The sequence below is a fragment of the Ailuropoda melanoleuca genome, chromosome 13 (genome assembly GCF_002007445.2).
Source record: "Ailuropoda melanoleuca isolate Jingjing chromosome 13, ASM200744v2, whole genome shotgun sequence".
Taxonomy (NCBI): Eukaryota; Metazoa; Chordata; class Mammalia; order Carnivora; family Ursidae; genus Ailuropoda; species Ailuropoda melanoleuca.
The window spans coordinates 66,826,576-66,851,732 of NC_048230.1; the positions used below are offsets into that span (position 1 = coordinate 66,826,576).

A 25,157-nucleotide genomic window follows, 5' to 3' on the forward strand; every position below is an offset into this window, starting at 1 on the left:
CATGAGTGAGCTGGGAGAATGTGAGGGACATGGTCCTACAGGTTTTACCAGGACCCCTCGGGCTGCTGCGTGGACAAAGGACTACCCATGAGGAGGCTGCGGCAGCATCCAGGTGAGAGGCTGGGGGCTGGGCTGAGGCAACAGAGGGAAGGGGTGAAACAGGTCTCATTCTGGATTTTGAAGGTCGAGTCACAAGAAACCACTTAAGAATCAGAAGTGGAGAGGTGTTGCAAGAGGGGAGTCAGGGATGAGTCCGAGGTTTTTGGCCTGAGCAACTGGAAGAATGAAGATGCTCTTTAATATGGGGACAACCACAAAAAGCTCAGACTTGGGACTGCTGGTGAGAAATCAGGAATTTGCGCCAAGACGTGTGTTGGGAACCCAGCTGGAGAGAAGAGCAGGAAGTCAGATATGCGCATCTAGAGCTCAGTACGGGGGTCTGGAGGGATTTGTTTGGGAGACATCAGCAGGTATGTAGGCGGAATTTAAAGCCAAGAGCCTGGATGAGAGCTCTGAGGGATGTATGCAGAAATAAGAGGACCGAGGATGGAGACCTGGGGCCCCTCTGATAAGGGGGAGCCAGTGATGTGGGAGGAAAACCACATGAAGGTGGGGTCCTGGCAGTCAACACAGAAAAGGCTGCAAACTCTGTCCACAGTAAGCACGGCACGAGGGGTTGCTGGAGCAGGGATGACCCTCTCGCCTCCGAGGGCTCTTCCCTGGCCAACAGCCAACAAGGGAGACGATTTAAGGGAGTTGGACCTACTGAGGCAGCCTTGTTCCTGTGAGCCAGAAACTGTCTCCCCCGCAGGAGGCTGGAATAGGTCCGCTCCAGAGATCTGCCCCCACCCTCCATCCCCACTCTCCCAACATGATTTGCCTCTGGTCTCACCTCCAGCCAGGCTTTAAGACTCCATTTGGTCACCTCCCCCCTGCCAGGTGTGTGCTGACCACCCAGATGGAGCTAGGTGTCCCTCTGCTCACCTCCCACAGGATCTGCTGCTCCCCTGTTCGACAACTCCCCACCCCAAGTCTCTTTCCATGTCTGAGTCTCCCACGGGGCCAGGCAAGCGTCCTCCTTTCTGCATCCTGGGCGCCTAGCTGGTGCGCAGGATCTAAGGGGCTCTCATTAAACATCTGGCCACGCCTGGTCCTGCTCCTTAGCGGGGCCCCTTACACACCGCACATACCCACACTCACTGAGTATTTGTTCAATACCAAGGAAAGGGCCGTGGACTTGGGCCCAAGCCCGACTTCTGGCACTCTGAAGTACTTCAGGCTTCAGTCTCCCATCTCTAAAATGGAAGTGATGCAGGCTCCTCACTGGTTGTGACGACATTTGGGAAAGTATCTGGCACGCTGAAAGCAGCCTGGCAAATCAGAGTTACCAGAGCTCGAGGCTTTTCCTTGGCAGCTGATTCAGGGCACGTGACCGGACCTGCGAGACCCACCCCACGCCACGTGAGGCCTTCTAGCTGGTTTTTTTCAAGCTGCTTGGAGGACAAGCAGCGTCTTCCTCTGGCAAATGGGAATTGGGGAATGAGTGGGGCCCAGCCCCGGTGGAAACTCTCACACACGCATGGACCTTCACGAGTGTTTCCAATGACTAAGGGCCACATGAAGCGGTTGGGTGGACCCTTCCTGAAACCTGTCCCGGAATGGCTCGGCCTGCAGCGCTGCTCGGACCGTCCTCAGCCCTACTCTCCCACTTCTCTGCGGGGAGCCCGTTCCCGGCACCCAGGGCAGGGCCCCGGGCCCCCCCACCCTCAGCAGCAGATAACACGCAGGAGGCTGCACGGGAGCAGTTTATTGACATTTACTTGCCCAGATGACGTTTCCTCACTGTTCTGGGGTTGAAAGAGGGGAGGGAGAGGGGAGAGGGGAAGTGTACAGATGGAAGCTAAAGGACACACGCGGAATGTGCCAAGATGGGCTGAAAAGAGGTCGGTCTGAGATGGACAAGCCCCCCATTTCAGAGGCTAAGAAAGTTTGGGCCCAAGAACATGCACTCATACAGCCCACTCCCTTCCGTCTGCCAGCGGAGAAGCAGGCGTAACCCTGGCTGGCTTTCCCACCGGCTCTCCCGCCAGCTTCGGACCTGGCTGTTGCACCCGAGGGACCACCTACATCGCAGTGGCCATGGCGTCTTGACCTAAACACACGGGGACGACCTGGCCTGGCTCCATCTGTGCAGCAGACACTAAGGCGGCTGATCAGCAGATCCGCAGCGCACACACGTAACGGCAGGGGCGGTGCTTGTCAGCATGAGATCACGACTCTAAAATGTAGTAGAAATCCACAAGTGGGGGACTGAAGGCTGGCCGCGATGATTAAGTATGGACATGTCACTCTGAGCTGACCCAACTTCTGAACAGACTTCTTACACAGCCTCTGCACACACGCTCTTTTAGTCCCTTGGCTCTACACTGTCACGAAGCAGATGGAAGAGGAAGTGGTGGGCTGCCCAGCTGGGGCCTGGGGACCGTCATGATTGTCCAGATCTCTGTGGTCAGACAGCGGCCCAGCCACTTCAGCCCTGACCCTGGGACGACTGAGGGAACAGGACGTTGAGTCCCAGAGGGCTGCCCCCCCGAAGGCCCCTGCCCCACCCGCCTGGCTCTGCAGGCCTCCTCTTCTACCGCTTCTTCTTGGCCTCCTTCTTGGGCCTCTTGTTGGCGGAAAGAGCAGCAGCCTTGGGTTTCCTTGTCACCTCCGCACTTCTGGGCTCAGAGGGCTCTGCCTCCTGCGTGGCAACAGAAAGGAGAGTCCTGTTTAGATGAGTCAAGCCTGACACCAGCAAAAACAAGATCGTTGTCTGAAGGGGGCTTTGCAAGCTAAAACACACAGCCCCAGAAACACCAGGGATGGGAACCATCACTGCTGGGACCCGGGAGCCTCAGCTTGGCAGGGCTGCCCCCAGGGAGCAGGGAAGTCCTCAGTGAAGAATAAAGAAAGAGGCCCCAAGGGAGGAGGCAACCTTTGGAGTCTCAGAGGCCTGGGCGGAATTTAGGCCCAGCCAAGTGATCTGTCAACTCACTTCCCCTTCCTGGGTCTTGGTTTACCCACCTGGGAAATGGAAATAGTGATGCAAGCTGTGGAGGGCTGATGGGAGGAGGCCAGGATGCATGGAAAGCGCCCAGCGGCTGCGGCTGCGGCTGCACCCAGTGGCCGGCTGCTCGCCCCGTGCACGTACCGGCCAGAGTGCAGGTGAGGAGCCGGCTGTGGGGCAGACCCACCTTGGCTCGCTCTCCTTCCGGCCCTGCTGTCCTCCTTCTCCCATTCAACCCACAGCATGCCAGGGCTGGGAGGGGTGCAGATGCTGGCCCGCAGCTGGGCCACCACTACACTGTGTTCTGTGGGGCCGGGTGGAGGCACCCTGTGGAGGAGGGCAGAGGGCAGCCTTGGGGCAGAACTCCAGACTCACCCTACAACCCGGGCAGCCCTAGTTTTTCTGTGTGTCCTGTTCCCTGTAAGATTTGGATTATGCAAAGGCTCTGCTGCTTTAAAAACAGGTCCAAAACCATAGACCCAGCCCTGGCCTTCACTGCACAGTGAAGACAGTCCCGGGAAAGGGACTCAGCCTGCCCAAGTCACAAAGAATCATGTCAGAGAAGACTCTGGAAGGGACTCAGTCCTGTCAAGTGTTCCCCCATCCCCGGGGGATAAGTCCCACTGTGCCTTGGTCAGGCAGGATGTGAGTGAGGCATGTCTGGCCTGGAGACCACTGACCACAGCCCCCGGGCCTCCTCTGGCACCCAGGTGGAGTTCACTTGGCACAGTGTTTATTTTTAAAAATCTGAGCCAACGGGTAGATTTCCCATTCAACCTAGACCCCTGGCTTTTCGTGAAAACATTAACGCCTGGCAATGGCAGCCCCTCATCTCCTGGTGGAAGAAACGGGATGGGCAGTGGCTGCCCCTTTACTCAGGTGCCCACAGCCCTCACGGCTCCAGCACAAGGGTAAGGAAATGTTTCTTGGTACCTGTGTTCTTTTATTTAAAATGGGAAAATAAAAAGCAGATGAAGAATACTAAGAAGGAGCACACTTCTGGAAGAGAAAAATATGTCCTCGGTTGAATTGGCCGACTCCCAGCTTGCAGTTTGCTCTGCTCTCTGTCCTTCCCTGGCCCTGCACCTCAAGCCCTGGGGCGACAGAAGAGGTGTGATGGCGGCTGGAGAGGGGCCGTCCACACCGATGTGGGCCTACTCTAGAGGTCTGTCAGCTCCCTCTTATCAGCCACCGTTGCTGCCACTCCACCCCGCCAGGGTGCCTGCCAGCTGAGACACCAAATGTAAAGGCCCCGCCCAGTCCCAGGTACCCATGGGCGATCTTCCCAAGATAACCAGGGGGCGGGCCCCTCCCCTGGCCAGGTCTCCGATGGCAGCGTTGGACAACCTCAGCCTGTCAACTTGGGCTGCTACTTTAATGTAACTTGGTCCAAAAAGAAAAAAAAAAAAAGGAAGAAAGAAAAAAAAAAGGAAGGAAGACCGTTAGCCCATTAGAAAAACAAACAAATGAAACAGAAAGTCAGAGGAGCCAGCGTGTCAAGCGCACAGGCTGAGCACCCCCCACCCGAGCACAGAGCACAGCAGGAAGGCTACTGTTTAAGGCAAACCCCACAGGGCACAGTCTTTGCAGACCTCAGGAGCTGGAAACCGTCCCCAGTGCAGTGCCTCTGAGGCCAGTGCAAACCGGTCAGTCCCTGAGTGCCCGAGACAAACAGGCCCTGATGGGATGAATGGTTTCCGCACAGGGAACTTGCCAAGACTGCCAGGCTCTCCGGAGCTCCCGACCCTCTAAACTCAAACCTGGGTGCCCCCTCCACACTCAGGGGGGTGCAGTTCAGAACCCACAGGGACGGTGACACCCGCCTGCCAGCCCCAGGGCCTCCCTCACTCTACAGACCCTCTCTTAGGTGCCTTATCCATTCCAGTACCTCTCTGACCTCTCTCCTGAGCAGACGTTTTCCTGACCCAGCTATCTGTTCCTGACCCAGCTATCTGTCAGACGACCGGGACTGGCGCCCCCCAGGCACCTCCAACTCCACTGTCCCAGACCAAGCACAGCCCCTTGTCTAGCAGGCCAGGTCCTCCTCCCCACCTGTAGGCAGAGCCACCACAGTCCCAGTGACCCCACCCCTCTTTCCTCCCAACCGTCCAATCAGGCACCAGATCCTGGGGATTCAACCCCTTCTACGTCTTGACTTGGCCACTCTCTCTAGCACCAAAGTCCCTACATCAGTTCCTCCACTGCTAACTGACCTCCTTGCTCTATGCCATGCCTCATGCAGATCCCCCCCACCCCGCCCACCTTAAACCTTCTAGGGGCTTTCCACCTCCCACAGCCTCATGCTTCACACACGAGATGGCATCTAAGGAGGCCACATCTCCAGCTTCTTCTGGGCTCTTCTCCAGACCCCACACTGGGTCAGCTGCCAGGGCTTCTGCTGGTGACCCCTAACGAGAGGAGCACCCTTCTTGGCCACCCAGCAAACCCCTCCCTGTGGTTTGGCCCAGCTAAGAACGCACTCCTACTCACTGCAGGGCACATCCCTTCCTCCACCCCTACCTCCCACCCCCAGTACTGAGGAACAACATAGTGCCACATTACATGCCACCAGTTACACATTCTCCTGTTGGTCTCCCCTACTAGCCTGTGAGCTCCTTGAGACAGCTTCAATCGTCAATGAATGAATGAATGAATGAATGAATATGGAAGATCAGGCAAGATCTCCCATAACCATGGGAACTTCACTCTTTTTGTCATCATGGAAAAAAAAACACTTAAGTGCTCCTGGCTGGCTCAGTTGGTGGATCGAGTGACTCTGGATCTTGGGGTCACAAGTTCGAGCCCCACGGTGGGTGTAGAGATGACTTAAATAAACATTTACATATATATATAACACTGAGGACTAGGTCTCACTTTTCCCACGGGCACAGAGGACGCAAGCAGATGTCAAACCCAATACACATTCCCTAAAGTATGGCTCGGCACAGCCACCAGTAACAAGAGCCACAAGGGCTGCATGTACACCGTGCCAGGCCCTGGGCTGTGTGGTGTGGACACATCTTATTTTAGCCTCACAAAGTACCATGCTGAGCCCCACAGTACAGACGAAAGAAGAAACACTCGGAGAGATTATGTGACTTGCCTAAGGTGCCATTTGGTGAGCGGCGGCAGAGCCAGGATGTGAACCACAGCTCTTACTGGCTATAGGGTCCCAGATGGCCTAGGGACCTCAGGGCTAGAGACCGAGAACCCGAGTTAACTGTGAAATCCACTTTCTATTTAGCAGCACCTGGACCCACAGGCTGCACAGGGGGAATAACAAGAACGACCCGTTCTAGGTTCTGCCGATGGGTCATTCGGGCCGCTTGTTTGTGACTGCGGTTCCAACAGGAGTCAGGAGAGCGGGTTAGCGCTCCTCGCGCCGGGCTTTGTTTCTTACAGCCGAAGGCAGCTCTCTGTGGGTGTGTGTGCAGAGTACAGTCATCTAGTCATCTGAGCGTATTATCTGTCTCCTCCTCACCCCAGACCTCCTCCTCCCTTCCCCACCTCAGTTTTTGGCATCGTCCCTCACCCAGTTACCCAAGCTAGAAACCTCCAAGTCATTTCTGGGTTCTCACGTTTCCTTGTACCCCCACATCCAATGTGCCCCAGCTCCTGCACATTCTACTCTCCAAGGGGCTCTCGACTCCACCCGGCCCCTCTGGACACACGGTACTGTGCCAGGCCAGACCCCACAGCTCCCTGCCTGCCCCCTTGCTGCATCAGCCTCCCCCACGTTCTCCTTGCCATCCGCCCCACTGCTTTCAGTCTATTCTAAAACAACAGTCCTGACCATGTCTGTCTGCTGCTTTAAATGTGCTTCTGGTCCCCCACTTTGTAGGAGACAAATTTCTAAGCTTCCCTGTGGCCTCCAGGGCCACTCCACTCTGGCACTGGCCCTGCCTCCCGGCTCGCCGCCTCGTGCAGCCCACTCTGTCCCGCCGGGCTACCAGCCCACCCGTATTGCCCACATGCTTTGTTCCCTTTCCTGCACTGCCAAGGTTCCCAGACCTCCCACCTATCCGCGGGCGCCCAGTGGATGCAGTTCTCTGCCAGGCACCATGGTAATGAAGAGAACACACGCTTAGCGGTGTGCACCAAACATCCACTCGCTGAGCCTGCATCGCCCTAACGAGCCAGCCACTGTGAGCCCATTTTACAAGCAAGGAAACTGAGGCTCACTGAGTCTCAGTGACTGGTCCATCGGGGCACAGTCGAGTTCCCCCCCCAGCTGCAGGGAAGCAAAAGCAGCTCTTACGCACATGATTCAGATGCTGGGGTCCTAGCCACGAAGAGCTGTAGCTCCAAATTCTTAGCCAGCAAGAACGACTCTGAACGAATGGCTGACTTATAATTTCTCCTCAAACGCACGCTGCTGGGACAAGGTAGGGAGACTCCAAGCACTACAGCCGCACCTTCAAATCCGGCAACTCCGAGCCTCCTCTGAAGCCAGTTTTAAGTTTCCTCGGCAATCACACCATTGGGAGTAAAAGAAAACGTCCCCCGCCAGGTGGTACCTGGCTCTGCGGAGACGCCAGTCCTCTGTGGACACGGGCCTCATCAATAATGAAGCAGCTCCACAGCTGCTTACGAGGCCAGAAAATTGCTGCTATTCATCAGATTCAAATAATCGAATCTGTGCCACAATGCATCCAATCCCTTCCAGCAGGGAAAGCATTCAGAATTTTATGATTTCCACTACACGGTTCAGCGTGGATTCAGTCCGATAAATCAGAACAAAGCATCATTCCATACAGACCAAAACCATTCTTTCCTCTCAAGCAGTCCAGGGAAAGAAAACCACTGTGCTATGTGCATGTGCCCTCACGCACCTTCTCTCACTCAACCCCCAGGATATCTGGGCTGGGAGCGCATGCCGTCCCTCTACAGCTCAAGACCTAGGCTTAAGGACGTGAAGGGTGGGCCACACTCAGACCCAGGACTGATGCTCCCGTCCATCATACTGCGTGCTCTCGCCCCAGGCCCTGGGCAGGGTAGGGGCTGAGAAGACCTTGCAGAGGTCGTGCCGGCACAGCCCTTGAGAGGAGGATAGGACTAGCTGGAACAGGGAGTGGGGGAGGCTGTCCACGTGGGCTCCGAGAGGCGAACGAAGACACGGTGTCCAGGAGGCGCCTGGCAGCCAGGAGAACTGTGATTACAGAGAACAGCCTTGGAGCTTATTCCAGACCCAATTCAGCAGGACTGCAGGCCCTTCCCACTGGCTGGCCTGTGGCTGTCTGTGTGTCCGGCGGTCTCTCCCATGAGACGGTACACATCTCGAAACCATGTTTAGACCATCACCCTGCCCACCACACAGCAATCTCTCCACAAGGGCTCGTTAAGTAAAAAACACCCTGCAGCCCAATTCAGCTGCGAACTGCTCCCAAGCTTAAAAAAATACCGGGCAGAAACTGCAAAGTTAGTTCTCCGAGCCTGTCTCCTGAGGTGTTGAGAAGAGGTATAATATACACTTGCCCGAGTTAATTATTTACTCTGGCAGCCTCAGACAGAATTTTCCAACAGGGTCCTGAACTTCTAGGCCATTGCCGGGAAGGCTCCATCCTCTTCAGGGCTCCAAAACTGCAGAGCTTTCTAGCAGACAGCGAAGCCTATGTGGGCATCACACTGAGAGCCACCACTCTTGCTATTCTGGTGAGTTCCACTGGATCACAATGCTGGGCATCAGTTGTCTGTCTGCCCAACCCCCCTTCCCATGGGGGCTCTGCCCCTTCTCGATCCCATGTGGTTCTAGGGGGGGACTCTCAGTCACTGTGGCCACAAGTGTGGCCAGTTAAATGTGGCCCGGCCAGAAACGGTACCCACTGCCCCTTCCCACCTATGGGGCAAGGTGCAAGCATGTGATCAAGCCAGAGCCAAGCAGAGACCTTCCATGAGACCTGGAAAGTGAGCATAGGCAGAGAGTGGTTGTAAATGATGAGCACTAAGGAAGCAGACAGGGGCCGCTGCAGCCATCTTCCAGACACGTGGCGAGGGCCTACGAATGAGGCCAACACTCGCAGGAAAGCCAGGAGACGGGGACAGAGCCCTGAAGACCTTTGGAGCCTCTGAGCCCAGCTGCGCCTTGAAATTCCCAGTTCTAAGAACCAATACAGTTTCTTTCCAGCGAAACTGCTGGAGGTGAGTTTCGGAACTTTCAACAGAAAGAGTCCCCATTACTGCAAGAAGAGACTGTGGTGGTCCACACAGACAGCAGAGTGCGAGCGAAGGTACCAGCAGCTGCGATGTGACATATACATGTGAAGAGATGGGAACAGTCAGCACCCGAACTCTAGGGGAATCTGTGATTCACTCCCAGATGAACCACTATGATCTGCTTCGTGAGTCTCTGAACTAAAAGTCAACACCCACTTGCTTCGGGTTAACTGGATCAGCCTTCTGTGTAGAAACGGATCCAAAAGAGGCTGAGAGTAAGCTCCGGCAAGCTTCTGGGAGAGGGGAGAGGGGCTGCCTACCTATATGCCCTCACTACCCACTCCTTAAACTCCTGGAATTTGGCTCCCGCCTCATCAAAGAAACACACCCCACTCTCAGAACAGCTATAGCCTATCTTCCCAGAAGATACGCCTGAGCATAAAAACATCACATTTTTGTTCACATTTTCAGGGAGCATGCAGACTTCTGAAGCCTATCCAGGGAACCCCTAGGGATCTAGGAGCTGTTAAGAACTTTGTTCTACTGAAGCCAAACTCCGGGGAAGAGCAGCCTTTCCTTGGTTGCTCCGTAGCCCTTGTTGCACCGTTTCTGTGGGGACCGGGATGGACATGTGCTCTCCTCGAATGACGGGGGTTTTCTGGGAGACAACAGGCCCCTCTGTCCGCTGCTCTGCCCTGTCTTCTGAGAGAGCCACCCGAACGGAGACCCCAGCTTTGTCTGCACAGCACCCCTGCTCCTTTAGGACGTGGCCTGTCCCTCCTGCCACACGGGCCCTACCTGTCCCAAGCTGGGTCAGCTACAGTTCCTTCCCTGGGGATTCTGGAACTGAGACCAAGCAAGAAGGCAGCCTCCAGACGCTGCAGCTGAAAGACATACACTTAGAAGCTGTTAGCAGCCATGGTTCATCTCACCGCAGGGACAGCGAGCAGAGGAAGCAGGGCCCTGGTGAGAGAAGTGAAAGACAGGAGGCAGACAGGGAGTGGAGACTGAGGCGATGCAGATGGTGAGGGACAGGGTCCTGGTCGCCACCTCTTCCAGAGGCCCAGCTGCATCCCTGCTCTGGGACGGCACCTGCATCTTTTCGGTATATTCACACCGCACAGAAGCTACTTCAAGCAGGTTGGGAAGGCCCCAAGTTCAGGCCTTCCCCGACTTTTCATTTCCCTTGAAAAACTCAGCAACTCACTCTTCGGGTTCCCAGCAGTAATGCCATGTGGATAAAATACTCCCCTGATCTCTATCCCCAACTTCTCACTGGCTCCCTCTTTCCCACTTGGATGTCTTGCTATTATTTCAAACTTAACACATGTAGAACTGAACGCCTCCTACCCTCCCAAAATTGGGCTGTGCTTCAGAGAAATAGTCTAAAGACTAGACCAGTGGCTGCATAATAGAATCACCTGGGCACTTCGAGTAAATACCGAAGTGGGCTACAGTGAACAACAGAATCCGAATCTCTAGGGGTGCAGTCCAGGCCTTTGAAAACCCCCCAGGCAGGTGCAGACAGATGGAAAATCGTGGACCAGCCCAAGGATTCCCCAGGCCCTTGCTCATAGCAGACAGCAATGATCAATTACTTTACCTGGAGCTTAGAAGCAGGCCCAGAATCGGTGCACCCACTATGGCCACGACACAATCCATCAGACGTGGCATGAGGGATGACATGTATGCACCATCCTGGACTAGACAGAAATGGTGTAAGGATCTACTATCTCATATTTGAGAATCCAGCCTACGAGAAAATGCTTGGATTAAGTGTGGCCCAGGCCTCAATCAGGGTCACACAAGTGTTTGTTTTCTCAGGTCTTGGTTTAATGAGGTGTCGACAAGAACACGTTCTCATTTGGCTTAGGACTGGAAGAACTTTAGTTTTGATTTTGCAAATTGGTTCTTGCTCCCACTATGAACAGAAGGGGGTGGGGTGGGAAGCATTTGTATGTGTTCCTTTTTTCTTCCCTGATTACCCCCAAAAGAACTTTCAAATAATCTGCTAAGTATTGAAGTACTGAAGTCATAAACTAGTTGCAAAAAATCGGCTTACTGGAACAACAGGAAAGACATTCTTTTGCTTTTCAAAGGCTTTCCCATCATCTAGAGCCAAAAATATTATCTTCTGACCCAAAAAGCCACTAATAAACCTTGTTTCTATAGGCCAAGCAAGAGGGATGATTTTGCCCTAAGCAAAATGGCAAAGAGAGCAAGACTGTTCTCTGGGTCCTCCCACCCCCACTTCTACCCTCTCCCACCTCCTGGCACCCTCCACTTCCAGTAGCACCTTCCACTTCCCTCCTGCCCTCGGGCTGCCGGGGGTCCCCACCAGCTATCCCCACAGGCACCCTTCCTCCCTAAGAGCTCCCTAGCCCCAAGTAAAATCCCCTTCTTCGCTCCATCCCCATCCAAATTCCAAATCCCAGCTAGCTGCAGGCTCAGCCTCTCTGAGCACAGTCCCAGCACTCACCCTCTCTTCATGAGACTGTGCACAGAATACTGAGTTCCCTTCCATCTATCTGGGAGTGCGGGGAGTAAGAGAAGGCTGCCTTCTGGGGGCACACTGAGGAAAGCTGGCAGTAGAATCCCTGTATAACTGGGGGCCATTTGTTGGCTTGATACACCAATAAAAAGTTTAATTACCAGTACTGTATTTTTTGTTACTGATCCATTGAAAAGCTTAAAAAAAACAAAAAAAAAAGCTAGAAACAGTAAGTTTCAGTTATGAAGACAATTCACTTATGTGAGCCTTATTCCCCTAAACTGCAAGATAAATTGAGATGGTATGTACTATATTTATATTTCAAAAGACGAGGCTGTTGTCCCAAATTAACTTCTAAATGGCAGAGGGGGAAAGTGGCGGAGCAGGCATATGGCTGAGCCCTTTGTCAACTCTCTGCCTCAAGAGGCCTCAATCCACTGTGCCACTAAGAACCTCAAAGAGATGAGTAAAAATCACCCCCTTTTCCTTCCCAGGCCTCTACGGCCAGCCTGGAAGGGTTAAGAACACAAAAGGAGGTGAGGAGCAGCTTTCCAAGACGCCACACACCTCTGACTCTACATCTCTGCCTATAAAATAAAAACATTCATCACCTCCCTCCCTTGGGACTCTTAGCAGGCTTCATCAGTGGCCAATGACAATAAAAATGGTTGTTATTTATAATACCCAATAGCATGCCGTGTCTGTGAGGACAGAGCCCCAGAGCACAGGGATTACGTTTTCAGAGTGTGATACAATTGTGGGTGGAAAAACTCCAATTGTGACCTCCTTCTCAAAATACCAGAATAAGAAACAGAAATGGACAGAACCCTCAGAGGCCATGAGTCTGCCCATGTTCACCAAGGTTTCCCGTACCCTCAGTGGCTGTGCCTCCCCGCCCCCCCAGCCCCCGCCTGCCCCCTAAATGCTGGAGTGCCTTGGGGCTGCAGCCGGGGTCCTCTGCTCATCTCAGCCCATGTTCTCGCCCCGGACACCTCGTCCTTGCCCGGCTTCAATTCCATCTCAACTCCCACATATTGATCAGACTCAGCCCGGACCCTCTTCCTGCTAGAGACCTGTGGATCCGACTGCTTACTTGGCAGAACCACCTGGATACCTTAAAGGCACCTGTTTCAAACTGAACTCAGCATACTTCTTCCCCAGCCCCACCCCACGCTGCTCCTTCCCCAGGGCTCCCCACTGCATCAGTAAATGGCCATTATCCTCTCAGCTACATGGGCAGGGTCTCTGGGACACAGTCATCTCCAAGAAAAATGGATCTCCAGAATATGCTATATGTTGTTACGTGAAAAAAGAAACATGTGAAACTGTATTTGATAGTATGCCATCTTTTATGTATCAAAGGGGAGAATATTTATATATATAAATAGATAAATCTGTATCATTTTGACTTTGGGAGAAATATTGTACATAAACAGTTTATGTAATTTTTAAATTAAATCAAAATGGAAAAAATCCCTAAAATTTCAAAACAAGCTGAAGCAAATTAGCCTAACTGTATATCACAATGGGAGTATAATTATATGAAGAGAAGAATTACTAAACCCAGTACTCTGACCATACATCCCTACTGGGATATATTCTAAAGCCAGAAAGAACCACAAAGAAATCTTACAGTTCACTCTGAGTCTTACTGTTAGTAGTAAAAAACAATGTAGTTATTTTTAAATTATAATAAATATATTGTAAGTATGTGGAATAGAGTCAATATAAAAAAAACCTGCTATCTTTAGAAAGGCCTGCTTGCAAGGTTGGCCCCTGGCTGGCACCTGGGAAATTGGATTTTGGGTGGTTCCCACAATTCCCAGAACTGATAAGAGTGACTCACTGTACCTAAACCAATCAATATGGTTTATGCCACATACCTGCTTTCCTTCTGGAAGTCTGGAATTCTGGCCCATAAACAGAGGGTGCTTATGTGACCCATCCCCAAAAGAAATCCTAGGCAATGAGTCTCAAATGAACTTCCTGGTAATAATATTTCACACAACATGATGAGGCTCCCCTTGAAACCATTTGAACATTAAAAAAAACTGAAAACTTATCAAATATATAAAAATATATGTTCAAGGGGTGCCTGGGTGGCACAGTCAGTTAAGCGTCTGACTCTTGGTTTGGGCTCAGGTCACGATCTCAAGGTGGTGAGATCGGGCCAGGTGTCGGGCTCTGTGTTCGTCGTGGATTCTGCTTAAGACTCTCTCTCCCTCTGCCCCTCCCTCCCATCTCTCTCTCAAATAATAAATCTTGAAAAAAAACCAGATATAAATATAAATAAATAATAAATGTGTGTGTGTGTGTGTGTGTGTGTGTGTGTGTGTTCAAAATGATATGAAAATCAAAGCTTCATTGGCCGAGACTGGAGGTTGCTGTAGTCCAAACTCACTGCTCTGAAAATTAATAAATGGAAAGAACCAAGCATTTATCCAGCCTTTACTATGAACAGCATTTCAGAATAACCATATAGGCAATGAGGAAAAGGTCTTTTTCGTTGAAGAATGCCAGCTAATAAATGCAGAAGGAAATATTGGAGCTCAGCAATGGATGCTGAAAACACTTAGGTGAAAGACTGGTGGGGATTTTTTAATAAAGGGATCAGCTAACACCACCTGAACCCACTGATCAATCCCGGAATCTCTAAATGTGTGACAAGCAGACACCACATGCTCAGCAATGACATGTAACAGGAAGTCCACAGCACCAGCTAGGAGGTATTCTCACCAAATAACCTTATCTGAGTTGACTCAAGCATCTAGATTGAACTTCCTGTTGACAGGAAATACAGGGAACAGAGAAACAGGTTAAATGACACTGCACAGAGGCAATCAGCTAAATCCTATAGACGACAATGACCTGCTTTCTCCAAGAAATCAATGTCAAGAGAAAAGGGAGGGTGGGGAGAGAGGGTGGTGGAAGGAGGTAGTATGCTACAGAATAGAGAGACCTGTAGAATAAAGTCAAAACAACAAAAAGCCAACCTGATCCTGTCAGTGTCTTACTTAAAACCCTCTGGGCCCCACCCATTCCCCTGGCTGCACCTTCACCATGGCCCTCTGTGCTCTGGCCACAGCCATCCCGAGACTTGAACTAGGGCCCTTGCAAATGCAGTTCCCCTGACCCAGGGTAAGACCAGGTCCTTCCCCTTGATATGCGCCCTCACACTGCCCTGGGCTTCTCATGGAAACCTGCATATTTGTTTCATATCTGCCCTGCCCTTCAAGGACTAGAAGCTGTACGAGGACGGACACTACATCTTGCCACAGACTGACATGTAGTAGGCAGTAAATAAAAATCTGCTTAATGTGTACAAACAAATAAAACACTGGTCATGTGGTTCAATGCCACTAGGCGGGAATCTGACTTAGGCCCAACTGGTCTTCTTTGCCATGGTAACTGTTTTTAGTACCTAGAACCCAGTCTGAGAAGCGGAGGCTCACAGGGAAGGACTCACCACCTCGTGGGGCTTGGGAACAGGTACGATGATGGCCAGCACACAGATGAGCTGGAAGAGGGCCCCCAGGAAGAGTCCGTACCGTAGCAGGTTCTCCAGGAAAGTGGGCTCGGGCACCTCAGGAGCTGAGAAGTCCAGGTCGGAGGCCATGGCCTCAGCCACCTCTGCCTGTGGTGTCCTCTGATTCACCACTCTCCAGAGACAACTTCTAAACATAAACGTTAAGTGTCATGTTTCTACAACGGACTTTTAAATGGTTCCACTTGCACAAACACACACATACTTGCAAGAATATATAAAGCGAGTGTGGTGAGATGTTAACAGTACTTCCAAGTGGAAGATATACGGAGTCATTGGACTATTATTTCAACTTATTGTATATTTGAAATTTTTCCAAATACAAAGTTAGGGAAAATAAGGCAAACACTTCAACAAAAATCTCTAAACAACATCCATGTGAAAGCCTGCTACATTTCAAGTTCTGTTCACATATTCGTTTATTCCTCTGGTTATTCATTCAACAAATACCTGCTGAACACCAAGCACTGAAGAGAGAGCAGAAGAGACATCTCCCTGCTCTCCTGGGGCCTGTGTCTCAGGGCAGCGGTTAACACCACATCCAGATGTGCTTTGCCAGCTGGTGACAACTGTTGTGAACAGAACTGACGGAAGGCAGTTTTGTTCTGTACAGGGTGACAGACAGGATGGGCCCTCTGAAGAGATGGAAATTGAGTGGCAGAGCTATGAAGTGTGAGAGCGAGCCACTGGAACATCTGAGAGAAAAAAACTACTCTAGAGGCCCCAGGGCAGAGAAATGCATCCAGAATGGCCAGAGAAGACTGCTCACGAAGGAGGGAAGACCAGGGAGCAGTGTGGACGGACCCACTAGGACCCTGACATTTCTGGATTGACTGAAGCCACCGAGGCTTTTGGGCAGAGAAGTGACATTATCTGACTTTTAATTGGTGGGGAGAGGAGGTGAAGACAGACACAGTGGCCAGTGAGGAGGTCACTGCCAATAACCCGAATAAGAGATGCTGGGGACATGAATGACAGGGGCAGTGCTGGCCAGTGGTGGCAGGTCCAGCTTCAGCCAGCCTCTCCTTTCACCAGGGCCCCCCCTCCTAATACCCTGGTCAAGCTGAAAGAACTGCTTTAGTTCTTCAAGAGCACGGGCTCTTTCAAAATCCTGGGCCTCTGCCCAGGCTACACACTCTGCCAAGAATGCCCTTCCCCGCTCTGACTGCTTGGTGAAGCCCCCACTCCACCTCCAAGGCTGAGCTCAAGTGTCACCTCCCCAGCATGCCTTCCTTATTGCTGGCCTCCTACCCTGGTATGACTGAACCGCTTCCCCTCTACCACGGCGCCCACAAGTGGCTTCCTTCTGCCCACCGCAATGAGAAAGGGGCAAACGGACTTTGGAACCCGGCCCACCTGACTCCAAAGCCTTCTGTGTTTTCAGAGATCTGTGCCACAATGCGATTTCCTGCTAAATCTGAGCTATCCAATATGGTGGCCATGAGCCACATGTGGTTATCGAGAGTTGAAATACAGCTGGTCCAAACTGAGACGCTTGTTAAATTAAATACACACTCAAGTTAGGGCACAGCAGGAACATCAAAATGTAAAGTATCTCACTAATGATGTTTTTATATCAATTACATGTTGAAATAATATACTGGATTAAATTGTGTTAATTTCACCTGATCTTAAAAAAAGAACAAAATTGGAGGATTTACTTTCTGACTTCAAAACTTACTAGAAAGCTACAGTAAGCAAAACAGTGTGGTACTGGGATAAGGATACAGACTAACGGAATAGAGAGCTCAGAAATAAATACTCACATATGTAGTCAACTGATTTTCAAACAAGGGTGCCAGCATCATTCAATGGGGAAGAACAGTCTTTTCAACACATGGTGCTGGGAAAACCAGAGATCTACTTGCAAAATAATGAGGCTGGAACCTTACACCATATACAAAAACGAATTCAAAAATGAATCAGGGGCGCCTGGGTGGCACAGCGGTTAAGCGTCTGCCTTCGGCTCAGGGCGTGATCCCGGCGTTGCGGGATCGAGCCCCACATCGGGCTCTTCTGCTATGAGCCTGCTTCTTCCTCTCCCACTCCCTCTGCTTGTGTTCCCTCTCTCGCTGGCTGTCTCTATCTCTGTCAAATAAATAAAAAATAAAATCTTTAAAAAAAAAAAATGAATCAAAGATCTCAACTGAAGAGATCAAACTATAAAACTCCCAGAAGAAAACACAGGGGAAAAACTTGGATTTGGCAATGATTGTCTTAGACGTGATACCAAAAGCAAAGGCAACAAAATAAAAAATAAATTGGACGTCATTGGGATGAATTTTAAAATCGGTACATCAAAAGACACTATCAAGAGAGTAAAAATACAAACTGGAAAACAGTGGTTGTTTCTCAAAAAGTTAACACAGAGTTACCATATGATCTGGCAACCGCACTCTTAGGATATATCCCAAATAACTAAAAGCAGAGGCTCGGACGGGTACTTGTACACCAGTGTTCACAGGTGCATTCACAACAGCCAAGATAGCAACAACCTAGAGCCCATCAAGAGATGAACGGATTAACAAAGCGTGGTGCATATGTACAAAGGAATGCTATTGAGCTATTAAAAGGAGTGAGATTCGGACACCCACTACAACATGGATGAACCTTGAAGACATGATGCTAAGCGAAATAAGCCAGCCACGAAAGGGCAAATGTTCTATGCTGCCACTTGTAAGAGGTACCTAGAACAGGCACATTCGTAGAGCCAGAAATTAGATATGGGCTAGCAGGGGCTGGGGGGAGGGGAACGGGGACTTAGTTTGGGATGCTGAAAGACTTCGGAGATAGAGTCATGGTGGTTAGACACCACTGTGAATGCCACTGAACTATACACTTAAAAAATGGTTAAAATACAAGAAAAAAACAGTTAAAATGGTAAATTTTATGTTACGTATATTTTTCAATAAAAAAATTAACCTTTTTCTGCTTGTTTTTTAAATGTGGCTTTTAGAAAATGTAAAATTACACATGTGGCCTGTATTGTATTCCTAGCCTTGGGCTAAAGAGAAGGTTCTAAGACCTTTCTCCACAGTGGCACTGCAGTTTCCCTGCTTTCCTCCATCGTCAGAGGAGTGACAAAAAGGTAGCAGAACGACCTTCTCAGGAAACAGTGGGACTCACGCAAATGCGTACTGTGTCCCCTCTGACCTGGACACTTGGGAAGATCACATGCCTGTGCCAACAGGGTGGCCACTTTCACATCACTTCTGCTTTTCCTGGGAGCCACCTTCAAAGCCTGGGGCCCCTTTTGGGGAAAAAAAAAAAAAACAAAAACCTCAGAGCTGGCAGATCTTCACCCTCCCAGGAAGGATTTGACTTCTGGAAAGAACCCAACATCATCTGAATCCAAGTGTGGTGAATCAGGTGGGGCCTCGAGCTCGGGAATACCATTTTTGGTCAAATACAAGGTATGACGACGCTCAGACACAGGCAGATTGTCTGGGGTGGCTCACGAACTGGCCCTGAAGTGAATTCCAGGGCAGCCACGGGAACAGCTTCTCCGGAGGAAACGTGCCGCCCTGCCAGGGAACCAGCACATGCACACCAAGGTGTTCTCGTTTCTTCACAGTGGCAGCTCACAACACATACATTTTTTAAAAAATTTTTTTTAAAGATTTTATTTACTTATTTGAAAGAGAGAGAGCATAAGCAGGGGATGGAGGAGAGGAAGAGGGACAAGCAGACTCCAAGCTGAGTGCAGAGCCCAACACGGGGCTTGATCCCAAGGCCCCGGGATCACTACCTGAGCCAAAATCAAGAGTCAGAGGCTTAACCAACAGAGCCACCCAGGCGCCCCTAAAGTACACATTTTTACAAATGCCCTTGGTCCCAAGCTCTAGGCTTAAGGCTGTAACAAGCCTACTGAACTTATCAATACTTAGATTAACTAGTGTTACCAACAGCAACACTGTTATGAATACTTGGAATACAATAAAAAGATGGAGCCTGAGGGTGGGGGCAAAAAGCCTGACTCTCTCAGCAATTAGCTACACTTCCGGCCCATCTCTTGACCTCCTGGAGACTTGATGTTCTCATGAACCAAACAACAATAATATTTATTCAAAGCTATAATGTATTTAGCTTTTTTTTAATGGCAATAAGGCCATATATAACAAGAGCCATAAAAGTGATTATCTCCTTTGACTGAATAACTCACTTCCTAGAATTTACAGTAAGGAAACAATTCAAAACAAGAAAAAGGCTTCAGGTACAAAAAAAGTTCATGGCAGTGCTATTCATGATGCTGAAAAACAGGAAGCAACTAAAGTATCCGACAATCAAGAGGCAGTTAACCCAATTACGGCACATCATGGCATATTCCCCCTTCATTACAACGGCAAATATAAACAGTGTATGTCAAGTCAGTGGAAAGTCCTTGCAAAATAGTTCGCTGAAAAGAGACAATTGTATGAACACTGTGACTGCAACCATGTATACACTTGATTTCAATGCCCAAAGATTCAAACAGGCTAGGAAGATGTGAATCTTCGCCACTCAAGCAAGGACTCCCGTATTGGACAGCACAGGTGTAACAGAAGAGTAGCTGTGAAAAGGTTCTGGAAAACATAAAATGCCCTACACAGGCTGGGTATGCTTTACAACTCTTATCTAGTTCTCTCTGCGCCCCTGCGCTTGACTTCCCAGCCTTCCTGCCAGTGTTTCTGGGTCTTCAATTCCTGAGTACAGAAGTCACATGAGCCCTACTCATCCTTCAGATCTCAAGTGGGAGGCGGCTGCCCTCAGACTCCCTGTGCCAGCCTGTCTTCCCCACCCCCTGCCATGGCTGCAGCAGCGGAAACAGCAACCAGCGAATCATCGCCAGATGTGCACCACACCTCACGGCGAGCATCTCATTCACTTCTCAACCACCTGGGGAGGCGGGAATACTAATGAGGACGAGGAAACTGAGGCTTGGAGAGGTTACGTGGCCTGCCCAGGGACTACGTGGCTAATGAGTGGTAAAGACAGGCTTCAAACTGGTTGACACCCCCAGAGCCTGAGCTCTTCCCCATGAGGCCAATGGTTTTCAAAGTGCAGGCAGTGACCCATCAGTGAGCCACAGAAACCCCTTAGGCGGCTTCAAGCAGCACTTTTTCCTTTTAACTTCATTAGCCAGCACTTGATTGAATTAAATAAATAACAATAGAAAATATGACATTAGCAGGGCGCCTGGATGGCTTAGTCGGTTAAACATCTAACTCTTGATTTCAGCTCAGGTCATGAGCTCAGGGTAGTGAGATGGAGCCCCGCATTGGAGGAAGTGAGATGGAGCCCCAAGCACAGAGCCTGCTTAAGGATTCTCTCTCCCTCTCTCTGCCCCTGCCCTCCCCCTCACCCACTCACTTGTACTCTCTCTCTCTCAGAAAAAGAAGGAAGGAAGGAAGGAAGGAAGGAAGGAAGGAAGGAAGGAAGGAGGGAGGGAGGGAGGGAGGGAGGGAAGGAGGAAAAATATCACATTAGTAAGGGTCAACACTGTATCCTGAAGCTTTTTTTTAGTTATATCCATTTACATCCAAGTATGTGTGCTCTGGGCCAAAATTCAAAATATATTTCTTATTATTTGAGAAATAAGGAGTCTGGAGTCCAATGTTTTTTACTTGTTCCACTAGAAGGCCCTAGAAAGCAGGAGCCCTGGGTCTATTCTGAGTTTGTTCCAGGGCCTGACTCAAATATTTGGTGAATGATGAAGCCTACGCCTGTTTCCCACCTGGAAAGCAAGAGCAGATGCCTCAACCAACTGCTTCATTTAACAATGAGGGTAGGAGTAGAGAAGCACGGGGCTTGCTTAGGCTTTCCCAGTGAGTCAGGGCAGAGCTGACTATCCTGCGGTGTCTCTAGCCCCACGGTGAGCCAGACTTGCTGTAAGAGCAGAGGTTTTTATACGTTGGGGAAATCTCATACCCCTACCAGAATTTAACAAAAACTACTTACTCATCTATTATCAAACATGACAAATAATTTCATAAGGTGACTAAAACCCTTGAAGCTCATCCCTGAATGCCAGACTAGTGGTCTGAGACATTCATTCATTGGACACATATTTACTGAGCACCACTGTGTGTCAAGTGTTATTCTAACTCCCACCACGAGTTTCATCCAAATGGAGGCACTCACACACATATACACATGGAATATAATGTCAGAGCTGAGTATTATGAGAAAATATAAAGAGGGAGTATGGTTTTACATGAGGTGGTGAGAGGAGGGCCTATCTGGGAAAGTGAAGCAAAACGAAAGCATAGGAAGGAACATCATTTAAATATCGGCTGGAGTAGTACCCCACCCAGGTTGGAGGAACGGCAGGGATAAGGTCCTGAGGCAGGAATGAGCTTTATGATCAAGGAGAACAGGAGAGTGAGCAAGCTGTGTAGGGCCAATAGGCCATTATAAGGCCTTTGGCTTCTCCCCTGAGTAAAAGGGGAGCCACTTGAAGGTACTTAGTAAAGAAGATGACAGGGTCTGACTCATTTTAAAATGGTCCCTCTGGGGCGCCTGGGTGGTCAGCCATTAAGTGTCTGCCTTTGGTTCAGGTCATGATCCCAGGGTCCTGGGATCAAGTCCCGCATCGCGCTCCTTGCTCGGCGGGGAGTCTGCTTCTCCCTCTCCCTCTCCCTCTGCCTGCTGCTTCTCCTGCTTGTGCCCTCTCTCTTTCTCTCAAGTAAATGAATAAAATCTTAAAAAAAAATACACATAAAATAAAACAGTCCCTCTGGCTGCCACTGTGTTGAGAACAGACTGCAGGGGGACAAAAGTAGGAGCGCTGAGACCAGTCAGGAGGCTGCTGAAACAGTCAAAAAAGGCCACCACTGGGGTGGCAGCAGTTGGGGTGGTAAGTTCTGGGGTTACGGATATATTTTGCAAAGAGAGCCAATGGCACTGCTGAGATGAAATCTGAAAGAAAGAAGTTAAAAATTATCCCTGAAGGTGAAACCATTCTGTATGATACTGTCATGGCAAACAACAAGACATTAAGGATTTGTCAAAACCCATAGAACTTTATAGCAGAAAGAGTAAACCGTCATGTATGCAAATGTTTAAAAAAAATCATTTCGGAGGTCAGGGTATCCCAGGATGGAACACAGAATGTGACATTCTGAATCTAAATGTATTACGAATGTATTAAACAATGTCACTGAAAGGGCAGGGGAATCAGGTGCAGACCTCAGTTAACTCTGGAAATGAGTGGAGTCTGTAGGACTAAAGATAAAAGGAACTGCATGTGTACAGTATTCTCTGGTGGATAAAGTTCCTTCCCACAGGCAGCAGAGGCTAACAATCCTGAAACCACTCTATATCCTGAAATTGAACAATTGAGTAAATGGAGGGTAGATGGTGGGAGCGAGATTAGTCACGGATGGAGTAGGAGGTTACAGATAAGCCAGAGGAGGCTAGAATGATCCATGTGGAACTGATGAGAGTTGCACATATGAACTCATATTTAGCTTAATATAGATACGGGTGGCTACACAAAGAAATATGTATAGATATGTGTATATATACAAGTTAGTATACACACATCTGTCTCTTGCACTGAGGGTCTAGAAGCACGGGCATCACAGGAGCAATGATCACACCTAACAACCAAGTCTTGGTATTTAATACATCCTCCAATAAAAGGAAGCAAGGCTTTGGAGAAATGTTTAATTCTAGGAGTGAGGCATGAAATATACAAGATGAGCCTGGAACATAAAGTGTTAAAAAAAGGGGGGGGCGCGTGGGTGGCTCAGTGGGTTAGGCCGCTGCCTTCAGCTCAGGTCATGATCTCAGGATCTGGGGATCAAGCCCCACGTCTGGCTCTCTGCTCAGCGAGGAGCCTGCTTCTCTCTCTCATGCTTCCTCTGTGCTCTCCCTCTCTCTCTAATAAATAAATAAAATCTTTTAAAAAACACACACACATTCGCTGGGGCATGTCAAAGGGACAGAGGAGTGCCCAATGGCCAAAGCTGGAACACTTTGAGCAATAAAATATAGTATTACTGGATTATAACCCAAAGTATGAAAATAAATATCTGAGCCCATACAGATATAAATAATGAATAGGTAAATAAATAAATAAATGGGGGAGAGTTGACAAATTTCCCTTGGAGAATTCCACATAATTTACGTAGATACTCTGCCTTCAAGTGTGAAGCATGAGCCCACACTCTTAAGTGTGGGCTGCATGTAATGACTTTATTCCAAGACAACAATATGGAAAAGGGGAGTAAGGGAAGTAATTTTACAGTGGAAAAACTTGACTACTTCAAGCGAGTGATCCAGGTTAACATCAAGTAACAACTTATACTGATAGTATGTACCCTTGATGTGATGTGAACGGCACTTTACCTCTGTGGTTTTCCTCCCCCAAACTCCTAACTCCCATCTAATCATGCGAAAAAAAAAATCAGACAAATCTCAACTGAGGATCATTTTACAAAATATTTAACCAATAATACTGGAAACTGTCAAGTTGATCTAACAAAGTCTGGGAAACTATCAGAGCCAAGAGGAACCTAAGGAGACATGACGACTAAATGTAATACAGTATCCTGGACAGGATCCTCAAACATAAAAAGGACACCGGGTGAAACTGAGCCAAATGCGAATAAAGCATGGACTTTAGCTAATATTAACTTACCAATATTGGTTCATTATGACACACACGCACTGTGCACTTAACTAAGCGCTTTGCATTCACCATCTCATTTAATCCTCAGATCAAGCCTATGTGCCCTTTTTTACAGAGGGGGAAACTGAGAACCAGGGAGGCAACCAGAGATGGCCCACGACCACACAGCACTACGGTGCCCACTCAGAAGTCGAACTCCGGCCCGAATGACCCCGGAGCCCGGGCTCCTGCTAACGTTCCCCCGGTGGGAGGAAAGGCCAGATCCTGGCAGCGAGTGCGGGGTTCAAGCCCGGGCTCTGAACAAACGCACTCGGCGGCACCGCGCGAGGCCCTCCACCTCCCAGGGACTCAAATTGCCCTCTGCAAGTAACTTCCTGACGAGCGCCCCGGGAAGTTATTCTCGTCCTGCGCACGGCGTCCCGGGGGCCAGCCGAGCAGCGCCGCCGGGAGCAGCCGGGCCGCGGCGCCCGAGCCCAACCCCCTCTCCGGTCCCACAGCTCCGGCCACTCCACCCCGCCCCGAAGCCCGAGCCCGGCCGCAGCGCCGCCGCACTCACCTCCCGCGCCGCCCGGCCGCTCCCCCGGAAGTGGTTCCCCGTGGCGGATCCCGGAAGTGACGTACTCTGCAACCAGCCGGCTCCGCTCTGCCTGCGTTGCTAGGGTTCCGGCCTTTGTCCCAACTCTGTTTTAGAGCCGCGGGGTGGGGGTGGTGCTGGGGAAGCGGGATCCAGACCTCCCCTGTTGCTTTAAGCCGCTTTGTCTCTCAGCTCGGTTCAGCAGACGTTTACAGATGTCTATAGCCGCTTTAATTCTATGCTGGACCCTGAGCGAGGAACCTACAAAGAAGGGAGACGAACAAGAATTCTTAACGTTGGAACAGAAGCACATTATTAGAATTCGTCCAAAACTTTAACCGAGGGCCTCTTGACTAGTTCAGTCGGTAGAGCGGTAGAGCGTACGGCTCTTGATCTCGGGGTCGTGAGTTGGAGTCCCACGTTGGGCACAGAATCTACTTGAAAAAAAAAAAATTCACTGAGTTCATCCTCTATTCCCTGTGCTGGTTACTGGAGATGATAACAGTGAAATTGTGAAATAATAAATGTTACCGCTTTAAGCTCCTACTTTCAGGGTCATTTGTTACATAGCATAGGTACTTAATACATAGAAGATGAGAAAGGAGGAGTTGGATGGTAGAGATCCAAAAAAGAATTGAGACCTAATCTTACCCTCAAGGAGCTCACTCTTTTTTTTTTTTTTTTTAAGATTTTATTTATTTATTCGACAGAGATAGAGACAGCCAGTGAGAG

At 49.9% G+C, this 25,157-nt stretch overlaps 1 protein-coding gene across 1 annotated transcript; it reads right to left on the minus strand.

Moving 5' to 3' along the window:
• Positions 1–1,792: 1,792 nt before the first annotated feature.
• Positions 1,793–24,547, minus strand: MANBAL (mannosidase beta like). The gene is made up of 3 exons (XM_011219622.3): positions 24,408–24,547; positions 15,160–15,367; positions 1,793–2,743 (listed from the first exon to the last, which is right to left on the minus strand). The coding sequence occupies exons 2-3, from the start codon at positions 15,307–15,309 to the stop codon at positions 2,636–2,638; spliced, it is 258 nt and encodes an 85-aa protein (XP_011217924.2). The 5' UTR covers positions 15,310–15,367; positions 24,408–24,547; the 3' UTR covers positions 1,793–2,635.
• Positions 24,548–25,157: the final 610 nt, after the last annotated feature.